We start from the raw sequence: 19,804 nt of genomic DNA on the forward strand, positions 1-19,804 counted from the left end.
GTCTGGTGGGGTAGGGAGGGATGGGGACATCCTTGTGGAGATGGAAGTTGGGATGAGGGTCTTCGGGAGTGGGAGGAAGGGAGGGACAGAAAGGATGTATGGAATGTAAAATGGTTGGAGGGTAGAGTGGGAGAGGAATAAATACTGGAGTGTAAAAATAAAAAAAAAAAAAATAATAAAAGAATTTATGCTCGGCAATGTTAATGCAAACCTGGTTCTAGACAAGGTTTTTAGATTGTTTTATGCTGTTACACAATCCTATTTCTTTTTTTATTTCTCTATTTGAAAGAGCATTTGAAAGCTACATATGTGATGGTCTTAATGCAGAATGACAATTCCTGTGTGTGTGTGTGTGTGTGTGTGTGTGTGTGTGTGTGTGTGTGTGTGTGTGTGTGTGTGTGTGTGTGTGTGTTCTGAAAGGGCATTTTCCCCTCAGCCTCATTTCCAGGTACTCACTGGCACTCCATGTGACATGAGAGTGTTGGGATTCATCAAAGTGACAAGTTGGTGTAGGAGGTCAGGCTGGCTGTCAAACAACTCGGATTGTAAGTGTCTTCATAACATCCTCCAAATGTTCTGCTGCTAGAGAAGGTACTCCATACCAGGTCTTTGGTTCACCCCTGCCAGAGAGAAGAGATACAAAGTTTAGATGCATTATTGTATATAGAAGGTGTCTTCATATATTCAAAATATTGTGTCTTACTCACCAGTGCAGGTAGTTAATGGAGTAACTCCAGTGATCCTCAATATGCCAACAAAATGCTGAAAACACCATGCCCACATATAACCAAGGCACTTTCATGCCTGAGATGTCTGCATTGATGTGGCAGAGAACAGATTGATCCAGAACTGGCATCACATTGAGATTCCAACCACTGGCAGCATACTCCTGTGGAGTCACAAAGTTACTTTATAGGTAGGGAGTAAGACTGGACTAAGAAAAGTAAAATGATCCAGATTTACAAAGAAAAAATAAGTATGTTCTTAGAATATAATGCACCCCATAATTTGTAATTGCATAGGAGGTGTATGTATGACTTCTGAGTATAATTTTTCTTTTCTACAAAACAAAAATAATTATTTTAAAAATCATAATGTAAATGAAGAAGTTTATATGACCCAGTAAGAACTCTTTTTAATTGTTAATATTAAGCTATTTTATCTCATTTGCCTTTTGCCTTTTTTGTGTAAGATACTCTAACTGAATTTAAAGTCAACATAAATATAAGATGTACAGGAATAAAAGATGGAGCAGAAACTGAGGAAAGGACCAACCAATAATTGGTCCAATATAAGACTTAAGCCACGAGAGGGAGCCTATTCCTGAAACTAGAAATGGACATTTATCATGAAGGGGTGTTGAATTTTGTCAAATGCTTTCTCAGCATCTAATGAAATGATCATGTGGTTTTGTTCTTTCAGTTTGTTTATATAATGGACCACGTTGATGGTTTTCTGTATATTAAACCATCCCTGCATGCCTGGGATGAAGCCTACTTGGTCATGGTGGATGATTGTTTTGATGTACTTCTTGGATTTGGTTTGCCAGAATTTTATCGAGTATTTTTGCGTCGATATTCATAAGGGAAATTGGTCTGAAGTTCTCTTTCTTTGTTGGGTCTTTGTGTGGTTTAGGTATAAGAGTAATTGTGGCTTCATAAAAGGAATTCGGTAGTGCTCCATCTGTTTCAATTTTGTGGAATAGTTTGGATAGTATTGGTATGAGGTCTTCTATGAAGGTCTGATAGAATTCTGCACTAAACCCGTCTGAACCAGAGCTCATTTTGGTTGGGAGACCTTTAATGACTGCTTCTATTTTTTTAGGAGTTATGGGGTTGTTTAAATGGTTTATCTGTTCCTGATTTAACTCGTACCTGGTATCTGTCTAGAAACTGTCCATTTCCTGCAGATTTTTCAAGTTTTGTTGAATATAGGCTTTTGTAGTAGGATCTGATGATTTTTTAAATTTCTGTGGTTATGTCTCCCTTTTCATTTCTGATTTTGTTAATTTGGACACACTCTCTGTGTCCCTCTCGTTAGACTGGCTAATGGTTTATCTATCTTGTTGATTTTCTCAAAGAACCAACTTTTGTTCTGTTGATTCTTTGTATAGTCCTTTTCTTTCTACTTGGTTGATTTCAGCTCTGAGTTTGATTATTTCCTGCCTTTTACTCCTCCTGAGTGTATTTGCTTCTTTTTGTTCTAGAGCTTTTAGGTGTGCTGTCAAGCTGCTGACATATGCTGTCTCCTGATTCTTTCTGCAGGCACTCAGCGCTATGAGTTTTCCTCTTAGCATAGCTTTCATTGTGTCCAATAAGTTTGGGTATGTTGTACCTTCATTTTCATTAAATTCTAAGAAGTCTTTAATTTCTTTCTTTATTTCTTCATTGACCTTGTTATCATTGAGTAGAGCATTGTTCAATTTCCACGTATATGTGGGCGTTCTAACCTCATTGTAATTGAAGACCAGCTTTAGCCCGTGGTGGTCTGATAAGACACATGGGATTATTTCTATCTTTCTGTATCTGTTGAGGTCTGTTTATGACCAATATATGGTCAATTTTGGAGAAAGTACCATGAGGTGGAGAGAAGAAGGTATATCCTTTTGCTTTAGGATAGAATGTTCTATAAATATCTGTTAAGTCCATTTGGTTCATGACTTCTCTTTGTCTACGTCTCTGTTTAATTTCTGTTTCCATGATCTGTCCATTAATGAGAGTGGGGTGTTGAAATCTCCTACTATTATTGTGTGAGGTGCAATGTGTGTTTTGAGCTTTAGTAAGGTTTCTTTTATGTATGCAGGTGCCCTTGTATTTGGACCATAGATATTTAGGATTGAGAGTTCATCTAGGTGGATTTTTCCTTTGATGAATATGAAGTGTCCTTCCTTATCTTTTTTGATGACTTCTAGTTGAAAATTGATTTTATTTGATATTAGAATGGCTACTCCAGCTTGCTTCTTCAGACCATTTGCTTGGAAAGTTGTTTTCCCGCCTTTCACTGTGAGGTAGTGTCTGTCTTTGTCTCTGAGGTGTGTTTCCTGTAGGCAGCAGAATGCAGGGTCCTCATTGTGTATCCAGTTTGTTAATCTATGTCTTTTTATTGGGGAGTTGAGGCCATTGTTGTTGAGAGATATTAAGGAATGGTGATTATTGCTTCCTGTTATATTCATATTTGGATGTGAGGTTATGTTTGTGTGCTTTTCTTCTCTTTGTTTTATTGCCAAGACAATTAGTTTCTTGCTTTTTCTAGGGTGTAGCTTTCCTCCACTCTCTCCCTACTTATTCAATATAGTTCTTGAAGTTCTAGCCAGAGCAATCAGACAACAAAAGAAGATCAAGGGGATACGGATTGGAAAAGAAGAAGTCACTATTTGCAGATGATATGATAGTATATTTAAGTGATCCCAAAAGTTCCACCAGAGAACTACTAAAGCTGATAAACAACTTCAGCAAAGTGGCTGGGTATAAAATTAACTCAAATAAATCAGTAGTCTTCCTCTACACAAAAGAGAAACAAGCCGAGAAAGAAATCAGGGAAACGACACCCTTCATAGTAGTCCCAAATAATATAAAGTACCTCGGTGTGACTTTAACCAAGCAAGTAAAAGATCTGTACAATAAGAACTTCAAGTCTCTGAAGAAAGAAATTGAAGAAGACCTCAGAAGATGGAAAGATCTCCCATGCTCATGGATTGGCAGGATTAATATAGTAAAAAATGGCCATTTTTACCAAAAGCGATCTACAGATTCAATGCAATTCCCATCAAAATACCAATCCAATTCTTCAAAGAGTTAGACAGAACAATTTGCAAATTCATCTGGAATAACAAAAAACCCAGGATAGCTAAAACTATCCTCAACAATAAAAGGACTTCAGGGGGAATCACTATCCCTGAATTCAAGCAGTATTACAGAGCAATAGTGATAAAAACTGCATGGTATTGGTACAGAGACAGACAGATAGACCAATGGAACAGAATTGAAGACCCAGAAAAGAACCCCACACCTATGGTCACTTGATTTTACAAAAGGAGCAAAAAACCATCAAATGGAAAAAGATAGCATTTTTCAGCAAATGGTGCTGGTTCAACTGGAGGTCAACATGTAGAAGAATGCAGATCGATCCATGCTTATCACCCTGTACAAAGCTTAAGTCCAGTGGATCAAGGACCTCCCACATCAAACCAGATACCTCAAACTAATAGAAGAAAAGTGGGGACAAGTCTCAAACACATGGGTACTAGGAAAATTTTCCTGAACAAAACACCAAAGGCTTATGCTCTAAGATTAAGAATAGACAAATGGGATCTCATAAAACTGCAAAGCTTCAGTAAGGCAAAGGACACTGTGCTTAGGACAAAACAGCAACCAACAGATTGGGAAAAGATCTTTATCAATCCTACAACAGATAGAGGCCTTATATCCAAAATATACAAAGAACTCAAGAAGTTAGACCGCAGGGAGACAAATAACCCTATGAAAAAATTGGGGTTCAGAGCTAAACAAAGAATTCACAGCTGAGGAATGCAGAATGGCTGAGAAACACCTAAAGAAATGTTCAACATCTTTAGTCATAAGGGAAATGCAAATCAAAACAACCCTGAGATTTCACCTCACACCAGTGAGAATGGCTAAGATCAAAAACTCAGGTGACTCCAAATGCTGGCAAGGATGTGGAGAAAGAGGAACACCTCCATTGTTGGTGGGATTTGCAGTCTGGTACAAATCCATTCAAAAAATCAGTCTGAAGGTTCCTCAGAAAATGGACATTGAACTACCTGAGGATCCAGCTATACCTCTCTTGGGCATATATTCAAAAGATTCCCCAACATATAAAAAAGACACATGCTCCACTATGCTCACAGCAGCCTTCTTTATAATAGCCAGAAGCTGGAAAGAACCCAGATGCCCTTCAACAGAGGAATGGATACAGAAAATGTGGTACATCTACACAATGGAATGTTACTCAGCTGTCAAAAACAATGACTTTATGAAATTCATAGGCAAATGGTTGGACTGGAAAATATCATCCTGAGTGAGGTAACCCAATCACAGAAAAACACACATAGTGTGCACTCATTGATAAGTGGATATTAGCCCACATGCTCAAATTACCCTAGATGCATAGAACACATGAAACTCAAGACGATGATCAAAATGTGAATGCTTTACTCCTTCTTTAAAAGGGGAACAAGAATACCCTTGGCAGGGAATAGAGTGGCAAAGATTAAAACAGACACAGAAGGAACACCCATTCAGAGCCTGCCCCACATGTGGCCCATACATATACAGCCACCCAATTAGACAAGATGGATGAAGCAAAGAAGTGCAGGCCGACAGGAGCCGGATGTAGATCTCTCCTGAGAGACACACCCAGAATACAGCAAATACATAGGTGAATGCCAGCAGCAAACCACTGAACTGAGAATGGACCCCGTTGAAGAAATTGGAGAAAGGACTGAAGAGCTTGAAGGGGCTCGAGACCCCATATGAACAATAATGCCAACCAACCAGAGCTTCCAAGGACTAAGCCACTACCTAAAGACTATACATGGACTGACCCTGACTCTGACCTCATAGGTAGCAATGAATATCCTAGTAAGATCACCAGTGGAAGGGGAAGCCCTGGGTCCTGCTAAGAGTGAACCCCCAGTGAACGTGATTGTTGGGGGGAGGGCGGCAATGGGGGGAGGATGGGGAGGAGAACACCCATAAAGAAGGGGGGGGTTGGGGGGATGTTGGCCTGGAAACCAGGAAAGGGAATAATATTCGAAATGTAAATAAGAAATACTCAAGTTAATAAAAAAAAGAAAAAATGATATCCTACTATTCTTGCAGAATGGAGCCAAGCATAACTGTTGCCAAAGAGGCTTTGCCTGGTAACCAATGGAAACTTGTGGGTAGTTTTAAATTATGATACTGCCTTTCTCAGGAGCTATGACCCTGGAGCTCTTGCCAGTGCTCTTACCCCTGAGGTTCCCTTTTGTTCCTCCCTCTTGGCTGAGCTAAGCTGCCAGAAACGACTCAGCATCTCTCTATACCTAACTCTACTCCAAGGATCAAAAACACTCAATCAGCTTTATTACTTGCAATTTGCCTACTAGCAGAAGAGCTGGTCTCAAAGACCTCCCAACTGACTGAGAAAGAAATTAGGAAAATGACACCCTTCACAACAATCACAAATAATATAAAATATCTCGGTGTGACTCTAACCAAGCAAGTGTAAGATCTGTATGACAAGAACTTCAATTCTCTGAAGAAAGAAATTGAAGTTGATCTCAGAGGATGGAAAGACCTCCATGCTCATGGATTAGCAGGATTAATATAGTAACAATGACCATTTTGCCAAATGCAATCTACAGTTTCAATGCAATTCCCATCAAAATTCTTATTCAATTCTTTATAGAGTTAGAATGAGCAATTTGCAAATTCATTTGGAATAACAAAAACCAAAAACTATCCTCAACAATAAAAGAACTTCTTAGAGAAGCACCATCCCTGAACTCAAGCTGTATTACAGAGCAATAGTGATAAAAACTGTATGTTACTGGTACAGAGACAGACAGATAGATCAGTGGAATAGAAATGAAGACCCAGAAATGAACCCACACACCTATGGTCACTTGATCTTTGACAATCATACAGTGGAAAAAAGATAGAATTTTCAACAAATTGTGCTGATTCAACTGGAGGTCAGCATGTAGAGGAATGCTAATTGATCCATTCTTATCACCCTGTACAAAGCTTGAATCCAAGTGGATCAAGGACCTCCACATCAAACCAGATACACTCAAACTAATAGAAGAAAAAGTCTCGAACACATGGGCAGTAAGGAAAATTTCCTGAACAAAACACCTAAGATCAAGATCAAGAACTGACAAATTGGACCTCATAAAACTGTAAAGCTTCTGTAAGGCAAAGGACACTGTCATTAGGACAAAAGGGCAACCAACAGATTGGGAAAAGATCTTTACCCATCCTACATCTGGTAGAGGGCTATTATCAAAATATACAAAGAACTCACAAGTTAGACTCCAGAGAGCCAAATAACCCTATTAAAAATGGGGTTCAGAGGGGTTGGGGATTTAGCTCAGTGGTAGAGCGCTTGCCTAGCAAACGCAAGGCCCTGGGTTCCGTCCCCAGCTCCGAAAAAAGAAAAAAGAAAAAAAAATGGGATACAGAGCTAAACAAAGAATTCATAGCTGAGGCTATGAATATCGAATGGCCATATCGAATGGCTGAGAAGAATCAAAAGCAATGTTCAACATCCTTAGTCAGCAGGGAAATGCAAATCAAAACAATCCTGAGATTCTACCTCACACCAGTCAGAATGGCTAAGATAAAAAACTCAGGTGACGGGGTTGGGGATTTAGCTCAGCGGTAGAGCACTTGCCTAGCAAGCGCAAGGCCCTGGGTTCAGTCCCCAGCTCTGAAAAAAAGAAAAAAAAAAACAAAAACAAACAAAAAAAAACACTCAGGTGACAGCAGATGCTGTCAATGGTTCAAATAATTCTGCTTTATAAGTCTGTCAGAAAAATGATCCTTGGCCAGAAGGCTGAAGACAGATGCTCCTAGGTTTTTAAAAATTGGGGGGTGGAGGATGGGAGGGAGAGCCTGTCCTGAAAGTCAACTGTCTCTACAAAGTGATTGTTGAGCAAGCTATGTTTTGTGCTTGCTCTATTTTCAGGCAATTCTTAAGTCATACTCAGATTTCTGAAGGGGTTAAGGACTAGTTTTAGTGTCATTATCAAACTCAAGTTATTTAACATTGAGAGAGACATGACCTGGTTTTCAGGTGGCAATCTCGGATTAAATATCTAAACATAATTTAGGATAGAATCATAAATCTTTCAGTAGGAATTGGTAGAGTACTTTGTCTAATTGACAAATTGAAGGATTGGATGTCATTTGTACCTCCTACTATGTAATTTACTTAACTGTTATGGTTTTGTTCAATTTATATCTGGAAGAAGAGGGTTTTTGTTTGTTTGTTTTTGTTTTTGACAGAAAAGGTGAGTTGTAGGGAGAGATGCTGATGCTAAGTTCTGATTCCCTAATTGTTTCTTGATTCGGTCAATAAAGGAGGCTGGGAGTCAATTGCTTGGGGGAAGGGACAAGTGGGACTTCCAGGTCCCAGGGGGAAAAGGAAGACACATGGAAAGAGAAGGGGCTTTTTTTGGTCATTCTTTGGAATGGGAAGCATGCAACAATTATGTAAGATCTTGGAGCAGCTAAAACCAGCAGCCACCACTAGTGGCAGTTGGCCAAGGAGGTTGGCGGTAATTATTTGAGTCCAGCAATTGTGCTGCTAGCAGGCAAATTCTAAAGTAATAAAACTTTGTTCCATGAAGAACAAAGGGCAACGGAAGGCACAGAGCATGGCTGCAACTCCCAGGCAAAGGCAGTAGTAGCATAGCATGTTTTTTAAAATTACAGGCAACAGAAACTAATGTAGAGACCAACAGCAAAATATTAAATGGAACTTGAGGAAATCCTGTAGAAGAGGTGGAGCAAGGATTGATAGAGCCAGAGGGGGCAAGGATATATCATAAGAAAACGTACAGAATCAACTAACCACTATGGTCCCATATGAGCTCATAGTAACTGAACTGCCATCCAGACAGCATGATGGGATGGACCTAGGCCCCCAACATATATTTAACACTTGTACATGTTGGTATTTATGTTAGAACTCTAATGGCAGTAGCAGGGGCTGTCTGCTTTTGGATCCCTTTCCCCTACCTGAGCTGCTTTGGCTAACCACAATAGGAAAAGGAAGATCTATTTAGTCCTATCACAACTTAATATGCCCTGGCTGGCTCATACCCATGGGAGGTCTTCCCTTTTCTGAGAAGGGAAGGAGGAATGGATGGGTAATGAGGAAGGTGAGAAGGAGGTACTAGGAGGAGAGAAGGAAAGAAAAGCTGCAATCAGTATGTAAAGTAAATATAACTCAATAAATAATAACAATAACAACTATAACAGTAAATAATAATAACAATGACCCTGGATTTTTCAATGGAAAATCTAAAAGCAAGGGAATAGAAGAACCCAAAGTCTAGCAAAACTATCAATGACAACAGATGGTGAAAGAAACCATTCAACAATAAAACTAACTTTAACTCATTCCTATCTACCAGGCTAACTCTGCATAGGATACCTGAAGGAGAACTTCAGTTGGAAGATGTTAACATCAAAAAGGTCAAAAGGAATAAATCATCTCAGAACAAGTCCAGGGCGGGGGCGGGGGGAGAACCTTAACAAAACCCCAGAAATTGTTAAACTCTATTCATTGATAATTATCAATATCAATGATTTAAATTTTTCAATTCCTTTAGACACAGACTAAAAAAAGAGAGCAAGTTAGAAAACCAGATCCATATTTTTGATGCATTGAAGAAACACACCTCACCAAAGACAGACATAAAATCAGAGTAAGAGATCAGAAATAAAAATTTCCATGAAACACACACAAAAAGCAAGCAGGTATAACCAATTTAATATATGACAAAACAGACTTCATACATATTCATCCACAGAAAAAATATCCAGCAAGAGGGTACTAAAACTCTAAACATTTATTCAGGAAACACAAGGACATCCACATCCATAAAAGAATCAATACTACTGCTAAAATCATATATTGGCCCCTACATGGTGATAGTGGGAGACTTCAATACCCCACTCTGACCAATGAATACATCATTCAGATGAAAAAACAAAAACAAAAAACAAAACAACAAACTAAATAGAGCTAAATAATGTCATAAATCAAATGGACCTGACACAGAAGAACATTCTTTCTTCCCAGAAGTACATAGAGCTTTCTCAACAAGTGAAAGTATTCTTGGGTACAAAGTAAGTGAAAACTAAAGTAACCTTCTGTATACTATCAGATCACCACAGATTAAAGTAGGATATGAAAAACAGAAAACACAGAAACCTTAGAAACTAATGGAAACCAAACCAATCACTAATGAATGAAAATAGAAAGAGAATATAACCAAATCCATGGGACAGAATGAAGGTAGTTCTAAGAGGCGAATTCACAGCACTAAATGCCAACATAATAAATTGAAGATCTCCTATTTGCAATAATACCCCAAAACTCTAGAGAGTAAAAATAAATCAAAGACTGCAGTCAATGAGATAGAAATAACAAGAGAGACTATTTTAAAAATCAGTGAAATAAAAGTTTTTTTTTTTGAGAAAATCAACCAGATTATCAATACTTTGTCAAATTATTAAGAGATGGAGACAGAAGACCCAAAATTAGGGATGAAAATGAGGACACCACCCCAGATACCCAAGGAAACCCAGAGAACCATGACGACATGCTTTAAAATCTTTATTTTATCAAGTACAAAAATCTAAAAGAAATGTATGAATTTTTTGATATAGTAACAGCCTGTTAAAGTATGATCAAGAAAGCAACTTATAAGACACAAATAACCCTAGTGAAAAAAAAGGAGTAATTAAGTCTCCCAACAAAAAAAAGCTGAGAAGTAGTCAGCCCAGAAGTCTACCAGACCTTAAATGATAATCAACACAAATATACCTCAAATTACCTTTAAAAACCTTTTAAAACCTTCATATTTTTATGAAGCCACCATTACCCTAATACAAAAACTTCAAAAAGACATTCCCCAATGAAATAAATCAAATGGTACTATGAGCAAAATAATCAATAAAATACTTGTAAACCAAATTCAACAAAACATCAGAAAGATTATACATGATCAAGTTCACTTCATGATAGAGATGTAGGAATAGTACAACACATGTAAATCAATAAACTTAACACCCCACATAAACAATCTGAAAGACAACAACCACATGATCATCTCATGAGATGTAGTACAAAGCCTTTGACAAATCCAACACACCTTCATGGTAAAAGTCCTCTTCTACTAAATAGGAACAAAAACTGAGAACTATATCTAAACAATATACAAAAAGCAATTTGAGAGTCAAAAGTCTTTACCTTCCTCAAAATATTTTCCATAGTGCTTAGGAAGCTATTGGAAGAGAATGTAGAAAGATTCTAAGAACCTCATAGATAGACTGTGTTTTCCTGATACATGAAGAATGATGCACATATGAATTCCAAAGATGTGACAACACAAATAGGGTCCACTCATCTTCGGGCCAGTGAATCCCAACAGTGAGAGAGAAGTGGATGCAGAATATTCCAAGGAAGAAGTTATCTATAATTCATACCCACAGACCAAGGAAAAGTTAATTTTCCCAACTGACGTCTTACTGTGTATATAAATCACATTTTACAGCAGGCCTTAAGCCCTGGAGTAATTGACTAACACAAAATGAACTGAATGCTATTTCTCTAGAATTGCTGTCTCAATATCTTTTTCTTGGGCATTCCGTTTATTGGTGTTTGGTGTGTCCATTGTGGTTTCTGGTTTTATATTTTAGTTGTGTGTGTGTGTGTGTGTGTGTGTGTGTGTGTGTGTGTGTGTCTGTGTGTGTCTGTGTGTCTGTGTGAGAGAGAGAGAGAGAGAGAGAGAGAGAGAGAGAGAGAACAGAACAAAATAGCTTGCAGGATAGAATTAGGATCAGAATAAACTATGAAAAAATTTTAAGAGATAAGAAATAGGAATGTACATAAAAAGTAAATATAAAGACAATGTATTAGAAAATTAGAAAATAAAAATGCATTTAAACAATCCATAATTACAATGGATTAAAAACTGAGCAGGACACTTTACAGTTAAAGATGAAAACATTTTCTCTCTCTCTCTCTCTCTCTCTCTCTCTCTCTCTCTCAGATCTATTTAAAGTGTGAGTATACAGAAGTAAGAACTATAACAATGACTTGGTTCTCATTGTAAAAAGATGGTTGAAGAGTTCTAAAAACTCCCACAAAACAACAAAACCCCCTATAAAATCACTTATATTTCAAACTATTATTGACCAGATTAAGAATGACCAAGTACACTGGACATATTCACACCTATGTGAATTATGCAAATGAAATTGTGTGAACACCTATTTAGTTCTCTAGGCAACATAAAGTGAATAATCTTAAACAGCCACAAATGAAACAACCAAATGAAAACTTTTGGCCTTCATAATAAACAAAATAATGCAAAAAAGATGTTCTACTTCATAAATTAGAAATGTGCAACATCCAATGTTACCTTCTCACAGTATAAATATGTGGTTGTAAAAGTAGTAAATAAAAGTGCAGTCTCTACATTCACAAACCACAGGGGTTTTGGTTGAAAATACGTAGGTTTGTGTGGTGGCTTCAAAGTAGATTAGTTGGGCTGGACTAGGGAGGTCCTGAGGGAGGAGGGATGAATATTTTCTTACACACTTTAAATACTAAAATCTTTGTTACAAACACAGTTCGGATACTAGCTTTTACCCCTTACACTTTATATCTTGACTTCTGTCTCTGTCTGTCTCTGTCTCTCTGTTTCTGTCTCTATCTCTGTCTCTCTCAGCCCATCTCTGACTTCCTGGTTGCAATCCTAATTCTTCCACCACATTCAGCATTTCAGATCTTCATTTTTAGTGTTCAGCCCTACAGCCTCAGGACATATTAATCTCTAGAGAAGGGACAGCATTGGGAGCGGTGACAGTTGTCTAGAGAGCATGGAGGGCCATGTCAAGCGCCCCATGAATGCATTTATGGTGTGGTCCCGTGGAGAGAGGCAAGTTGAGTTCAACAGAATCCCAGCATGCAGAATTCAGAGATCAGCAAGCAGCTGGGATATCAATGGAAAAGCCTTACAGAAGCCGAAAAAAGGCCCTTTTTCCAGGAAGCGCAGAGACTGAAGAACCTACACAGAGAGAAATACCCAAACTATAAATATCAGCCCATCGCTAAAGGGTTAAAGTGCCACAGAGGAGTTATACTTTGCAGCGTGAAGTTGCCTCAACAAAACTGTACAATCTATGCAATGGGACAACAACACACACTATCATATACGGACAAGACTGGGCTAGAGCTGCACACCGTCCTCCAAGAGCCAGAAAAGCATTTTTTACAGCCTGTGGACATCCCCACTGGATACCCACTACAGCAGAACAGCAGCAGCAGTAGCAGCAGCATGCACCTGCAGCAGCAACACCAGCAGCAGCACCAGTTCCACTAGCAGCAGCTAACCTACTTACTGTCAGCTGATCTCACTGGTGAGCCTACACCATCGCAGGAGCACCTCAGCAAAGCCCTGTGATAGGTAATCTCATGATACTGGCCTCTGCTCCTACCTATGCCAACACTCCCGCTTGCTGTAATTTACAGCTTGAGATTCCTACTTGGTTTGGATACTGATTTCCCTCTGGTCGTAATAAAGGTCCTGCTCCTTTTTTTGGGGGGTGGGAGGGAGGAGACCAAAATGTGTGTAAAGATGTGTAGTGTGTAAGAAAGGAGAATGCTTAGAAGGGCTACTACATACTTTTTGTTTAACAGCGTACTACTCGCATTGTTATGGCATTTAATCCATGGAAGAAACTAGGTTTAGACTCATAATCAATTTATTTGTACTGCCAGCTCAAAGGCAGCAAACAGCTTTAGAGCCAATACAGCTTGACATGCTAAAGTGGGAGTTGGGAGAGGGGAAGGTGGAGTTTTAAAGGAAACATCAGAAGGGTACACATTACAAATATCCAGCTGGGCAAGAAAATTCTTTCCATTCCTGTTTGATAGGAATAAAGGACTATTTGAATCCCTTTCCCACAGATAAGAAGGTGTTACAGGAACAGAGGCAGCTGTTAATTCTTCCCAGCCCATTGATCTATTCTTTTCTTACACTCCAGACAGTAGGATCTTGCAGGCATTCCAATGCAAAGGTCAAGGGACTTTACTGGATGCCTGGATGCATATTAAAGTTCTTTAGCCACCAAGGGGAACATATGTAAATTATCACTTAGGTTGAGTATTCTAATGACTAGGATACAGTAGTTCATTTCTGAGCAGGCAAAAACACAGTGCCATCAGGTCTGGGCTGGCTGTCCTGTCCTTTCAGCATCACCATGGAAACCATTGTCTATCTGTAAGTGTTCAGTACTCATCTCTGAAAAACATACATAATGCTGTAAAAACACTGGCTGTGCCCCTTTAGCATGCAAAGTACTCCTTTGTAGATCAGACACATCTATCTGTTTATCAGGGTCTCTCTCTCCAGCACACAAAACTACATCATATATGACTTCTGTCATTGTGTGTGCACGCGTGTGCACGTGCGTGCCAGTGTGCATGGGTTTGTCTTTTTCGCTTCTCCTTCACACTGTGAACAACCCAGTTGTTCTGTAAACTCTTCTCTCTATAACATCGTTTGATAAAATAAGCATTTACACGAGTTCATGCACAGGAAGTCACATTCTGCTTCTCTTTTATCTATCTTTAAAGAATAAACAGTTTTATTCACAAAATTTTTGTATAAAAGCAGTACAGACAAAGCTATGTTTTCCAGGACCGGGTAAGAATCAGAAACAAAATGTACAAAGCACCAAGTTACATAGGCAAGCTAAGTGGAAGTACCTACAGGTAACACTCCACATATACAAAATGATACAAAATGGACTACTACAAAAGGTGAAAGGAATTTAATGAAAATGAAGGTACAACATACCCAAACTTATGGGACACAATGAAAGCTGTGCTAAGAGGAAAACTCATAGCTCTTAGTGCCTACAGAAAGATACAGGAGAGAGCATACATCAGCAGCTTGACAGCACACCTAAAAGCTCTAGGCAAATACAGTCAAGAGGAGTAAAAGGCAGGAAATAATCAAACTCAGGGTTGAAATCAAACAAAAACGGATTATACAAAGAATAAAAGAAAAAGAAAAAAACAGGAACTGGTTATTTGAGAAAATCAATAAGATAGATAAACCCTCTTAAATATGAGGTACAGAGCTAAACAAAGCATTTTCAGCTGAGGAATATAAAATGGCTGAGAAGCACCTAAAGAAATGTTCAACATCCTTAGTCATAAGGGAAATACAAATCAAAACAACTCTGAGATTCCACCTCACACCAGTCAGAATGACTAAGATAAAAACTCACGTGACAACAGATGCTGGTGCAGATGTGGAGAATGAGGAACACTCCCCCATTGCTTGTTGGGAGCGGCTAAAGATGGCGCTGACATCTAGTGGTCATTTGTGGTATTACAACCATTATAGCAGTGTCTTTGGCCTTCCTTTGGCATTTACAAGGCCAGAGTGATATGCATGCTAATAAGGTATCTCATACTCCACCAATCCCCAGGGGATAAGTTTACAGTCATTGTCTGTCTTGTACTTAAGGCGAGTGCCTTTGTTCCCCGGGGCACCAATATCAAAAATGAGGTGTTCCTGCAATAAAGGCTGTTGAGAAGAACCCAACGGTGTTGCATCTTCCTTGCTGGTCGAGGTGGGCGCTTCAATTGCTGATGGGATTTTAAACCGGTACAGCCTCTCTGGATATCAGTCTGGAGGTTCCTCAGAAAATTGGACATTGAACTACCTGAGGACCCAGCTATACCTCTCTCCTGGGCATATACCCAAAAGATGCCCCAACATATAACAAAAGACACATGCTCCACTATGTTCATAGCAGCCTTATTTATAGCCAGCTGAAGCTGAAAGAACCCAGATGCCTTCAACAGAGGAATGGATACAGAAAATGTGGTACATCTACACAATGGAATATTACTCAGCTATCAAAAACAATGACTTCAATGAATTCACAGGCAAAATAGATGGAAGTAGAAAATATCATCCTGAGGTAACCCAATTTAAAAAAAAAAAGCAACACATGGTAAACACTCACTGATAAGTGGCCCAAGATACAATCCACAGACCACATGAAGCTCAAGAAGAAAGATGACCAAAGTGTGTATGCTTCAGTCCTTCTTAAAATGGGAAACAAAAATATTCATAGGAGGGGATATGGAGACAAAGTTTGGAGCAGAGACTGAAGGAATGGCCATTCAGAGCCTGTTCCATCTAGAGATCCAGCCCATATACATACAGCCACCAAACCCAGACAATATTGCTGATTTCAAGAAGTGCGTTTTGACAGGAGCCTAATATAGTTGTCAGGCTCTGCCAGAGCATGACAAATACGAGGTGGATGCTAGCAGCAAACCATTTGAACTGAGAATGGGGTCCCCATTGGAGGAGTTAGAGAAAGGACTGCAGGAACTGAAGGAGCTTGCAACCCCACATGAACAACAATATCAACCAACCAGAGCTCCCAAAGTCACTACTCAAAGACTATACATGAACTGACCCAGGGCTCCAACTACATCTGCAGCAGAGAATAGCCTTTGTTGGGGCACCAGTGGAAGGAAGCCCTGGTGCTGCAAAAGGTTGGACTCCAGTGCAGGGGAATGTTTTGGAGTGGTGGTATGAGGAATGAATGGGGAGGGGAACGGCCACATAGAAGTGGAGGGGGAGGAGTAAAGGGGCTGATGGACAGGAAACCATAAAAGAATAGCATTTGAAATGTAAATTAAAAATATATCCAATTAAAAAAAAAAAGACGTTCCACTTGAAAATTTGTCTCCTTAACAATTTATTAATCCCATCTCTTCTCCTGCCCCAAGCTTAATGGCTCCCTATCAGCTAGCCTCCACCAACCTTGTGGAAGAGGCTGTTGGTTCTAGGTTCCCAGAGATCTTCCCAATTGCTTCCTACCATTCCAAAGTCTGTCAGAAAGGCCCCACTCTTTCCCTGTGTTTCCTTTTCCACCTGGGACCTGGAAGTCCTACCTGTCCTTTCCACTGAGCATTTCCTGGCCTCCTTTATTGACCAAATCAAGAAACAATTAGGGAACTAGACCTTTACTCAAAAGGTTTCAAAAAAGATAAGGAAGGACATACTCAACAACAGAAAAATCCACCAGGATAAATTCTCATCCAATTCTGAATATCAATGTCCAAATGCAAGGGCACCTCATTCATTCATAAAAGAAACTTTACTAAAACTCAAAAGAACACATTGTATACCACACAATGATAGTGGGAGATTTCAACACCCCACTCTCATCAATGGACAGATCATGGAAATAGAAACAAAAAACAGACATAGAGAAACAACAGAACCAAATGGGATTAAACAGACATCTATACAACATTTCATTCTAAAACAAAAGAATATACCTTCAAAATTTCACTGTACCTTTTCTCCAAAAATTGACCATATAATCGGTCAAAAACAGGCCTGGACAGATAGAAGAAGACTGAAATAATCCCATGCTTCCTATCAGATCACCACAGACAATATGGAAAAAAAAAACAGAAAGCCCATATAACATGGAAGGTAAATAATGCTCTATTGAATGATAACTTGATAAAAAAAAAAAAAAAGAAATAAAGAACTTTAAGGCTTTTTAGAATTTAATGAAAATGAAGGTACAAACTTATGGGACACAATGAAAGCAGTGCTAATAGGAAAACTCATAGCTCTGAGTGCCTATAAAAGAAACAGGAGAAAGCATATGTCAGCAGCTTGACAGCACACCTAAAAGCTCTAGAACAAAAAGAAGCAAATACACCCAGGAGGAGAATAAGGCAGGAAATAATCAAACTCAGAGCTGAAATCAACCAGTAGAAACCAAAAGGGTTATATTAAAGAATCAACAAAAACCAGGGCTGGTTCTTTTGAGAAAATCAAGAAGATAGATAAACCTTTAGCCAGACTAACCGGAGGACACAGAGAGTGTGTCCAAATTAACAAAATCAGAAATGAAAAGGGAGACATAACTACAGAATCAGAGGAAATTCAAAAATCATCAGATCTTACTATAAAAGCCTATATTCAACAAAACTTGAAAATCTGCAGGAAATGGACAATTTCCTAGGCAGATACCAGGTACCAAAGTTAAATCAGGAACAGATAAACCAGTTAAAGAACCGCATAACTCCTAAAGAAATAGAAGCAGTCATTGAAGGTCTCAAAACCAAAAAGAGCCCAGGACCAGGACGGTTTAGGGCAGACTTCATAGATGACCTCATACCAATTCGGTCCAAACTATTCCACAAAATTGAAACAGATGGATCACTACTTCTATGAAGCCACAATTACTCTTCTACCTAAACCACTCAAAAATCCAACAAAGAAAGAGAACCTCTCTTATGACTATCAACACAACAATATTGAATAAAATTCTACCAAACTGTATCCATGAACACATAAAAACAATCAACCATCATGATCAGGTAGGCTTCATCCCAGGGATGCAGGGATGGTTCAATATCTGAAATCCATCAATATAATTAATGGTGTAAAAAAACAAACACATGATTATCTCTATTAGATCCTGAAAAAGAATTTGACAAAATTCAACACCCCTTCATGACTCTAACCAAGCAACTGAAAGATCTGTATGACAAGAACTTCAAGCCTCTGAAGAAAGAAATTGAAGATGTCAGAAGGTGGAAAGATCTCCCATGCTCATGGATTGGCAGGATTAATATAGTAAAAATGGCCATTTTACCAAAAGCGATCGAGAGAATCTATAGATTCAATGAAATCCCCATCAACATTCCAATCCAATTCTTCATAGAGTTAGACAGAACACTTTGCAAATTCATCTGGAATAATAAAAACCTAGGATAATAAAAATCCAGGATAGCGAAAACTATCCTCAACAATAAAAGGACTTCCAGGGGAATCACTATCCCTGAACTCAAGCAGTATTACTGAGGAACAGTGATAAAAACTGCATAGTATTGGTACAGAGAGAGGCAGATAGACCAGTGGAATAGAATTGAAGACCCAGAAATGAACCCACACACCTATGGTAACTTGATTTTTGACAAAGGAGCAAAAACTATCCAATGGAAAAAAGATAGCATTTTCAGCAAATGGTGCTGGTTCAACTGGAGGTCAGCATGTACAAGAATGTAAATCAATCCATTCTTATCACACTGCACAAATCTTAAGTCCAAGTGGATCAAGGACCTCCACATCAAACCAGATACACTCAAACTAATAGAAAAAAAGTGGGAAAGCATCTTGAACACATCAGCACTGGAGAAAATTTCTGAACAAAACACCAATGGCTTATGCTCTAAGATCAAGAATCGACAAATGGGATCTCATAAAACTTCAAAGCTTTTGTAAGGCAAAGGACAGTGTTGTTAGGACAAAACCGCAGCCAACAGATTGGGAAAAGATCTTTACCAATCCTACAACTGATAGAGAGCTTGTATCCAGAATATACAAAGAACTCAAGAAGTTAGACCGCAGGAAGACAAATAACCCTATTAAAAAATGGGGTTCAGAGCTAAACAAAGAATTCACAGCTGAGGAATGCCGAATGGCTGAGAAACACCTAAAGAAATGTTCAACATCTTTAGTCATAAGGGAAATGCTAATCAAAACAACCCTGAGATTTCACCTCACACCAGTCAGAATGGCTAAGATCAAAACTCAGGTGACAGCAAATGCTGGTGGAGGATGTGGAGAAAGAGGAACACTCCTCCATTGTTGGTGGGATTGCAGACTGGTACAACCATTCTGGAAATCAGTCTGGAGGTTCCTCAGAAAATTGGACATTGAACTACCTGAGGACCCAGCTATACCTCTCTTGGGCATATACCCAAAAGATGCCCCAACATATAACAAAGACACGTGCTCCACTATGTTCATCGCAGCCTTATTTATAATAGCCAGAAGCTGGAAAGAACCCAGATGCCCTTCAACAGAGGAATGGATACAGAAAATGTGGTACATCTACACAATGGAATATTACTCAGCTATCAAAAACAATGAATGACTTTATGAAATTCTTAGGCAAATGGAATGAACTGGAAAATATCATCCTGAGTGAGGTAACCCAAT

At 38.8% G+C, this 19,804-nt stretch overlaps 1 protein-coding gene and 1 pseudogene across 1 annotated transcript in view; one reads left to right on the top strand and one right to left on the bottom strand.

Annotated features, from left to right (window-relative positions):
* LOC116889609 (lysine-specific demethylase 5D-like) overlaps positions 1–19,804 on the bottom strand; it is a 103,369-nt gene that overhangs the window by 25,351 nt on the left and 58,214 nt on the right. The window contains 3 exon segments of the mRNA XM_032890537.1: positions 457–543; positions 545–620; positions 708–889. Coding sequence (XP_032746428.1) covers positions 457–543; positions 545–620; positions 708–889 — 345 coding nt within the window.
* LOC116889606 lies at positions 12,621–13,123 on the top strand (annotated as a pseudogene).

Source organism: Rattus rattus, chromosome Y (genome assembly GCF_011064425.1).
Source record: "Rattus rattus isolate New Zealand chromosome Y, Rrattus_CSIRO_v1, whole genome shotgun sequence".
NCBI lineage: Eukaryota > Metazoa > Chordata > Mammalia > Rodentia > Muridae > Rattus > Rattus rattus.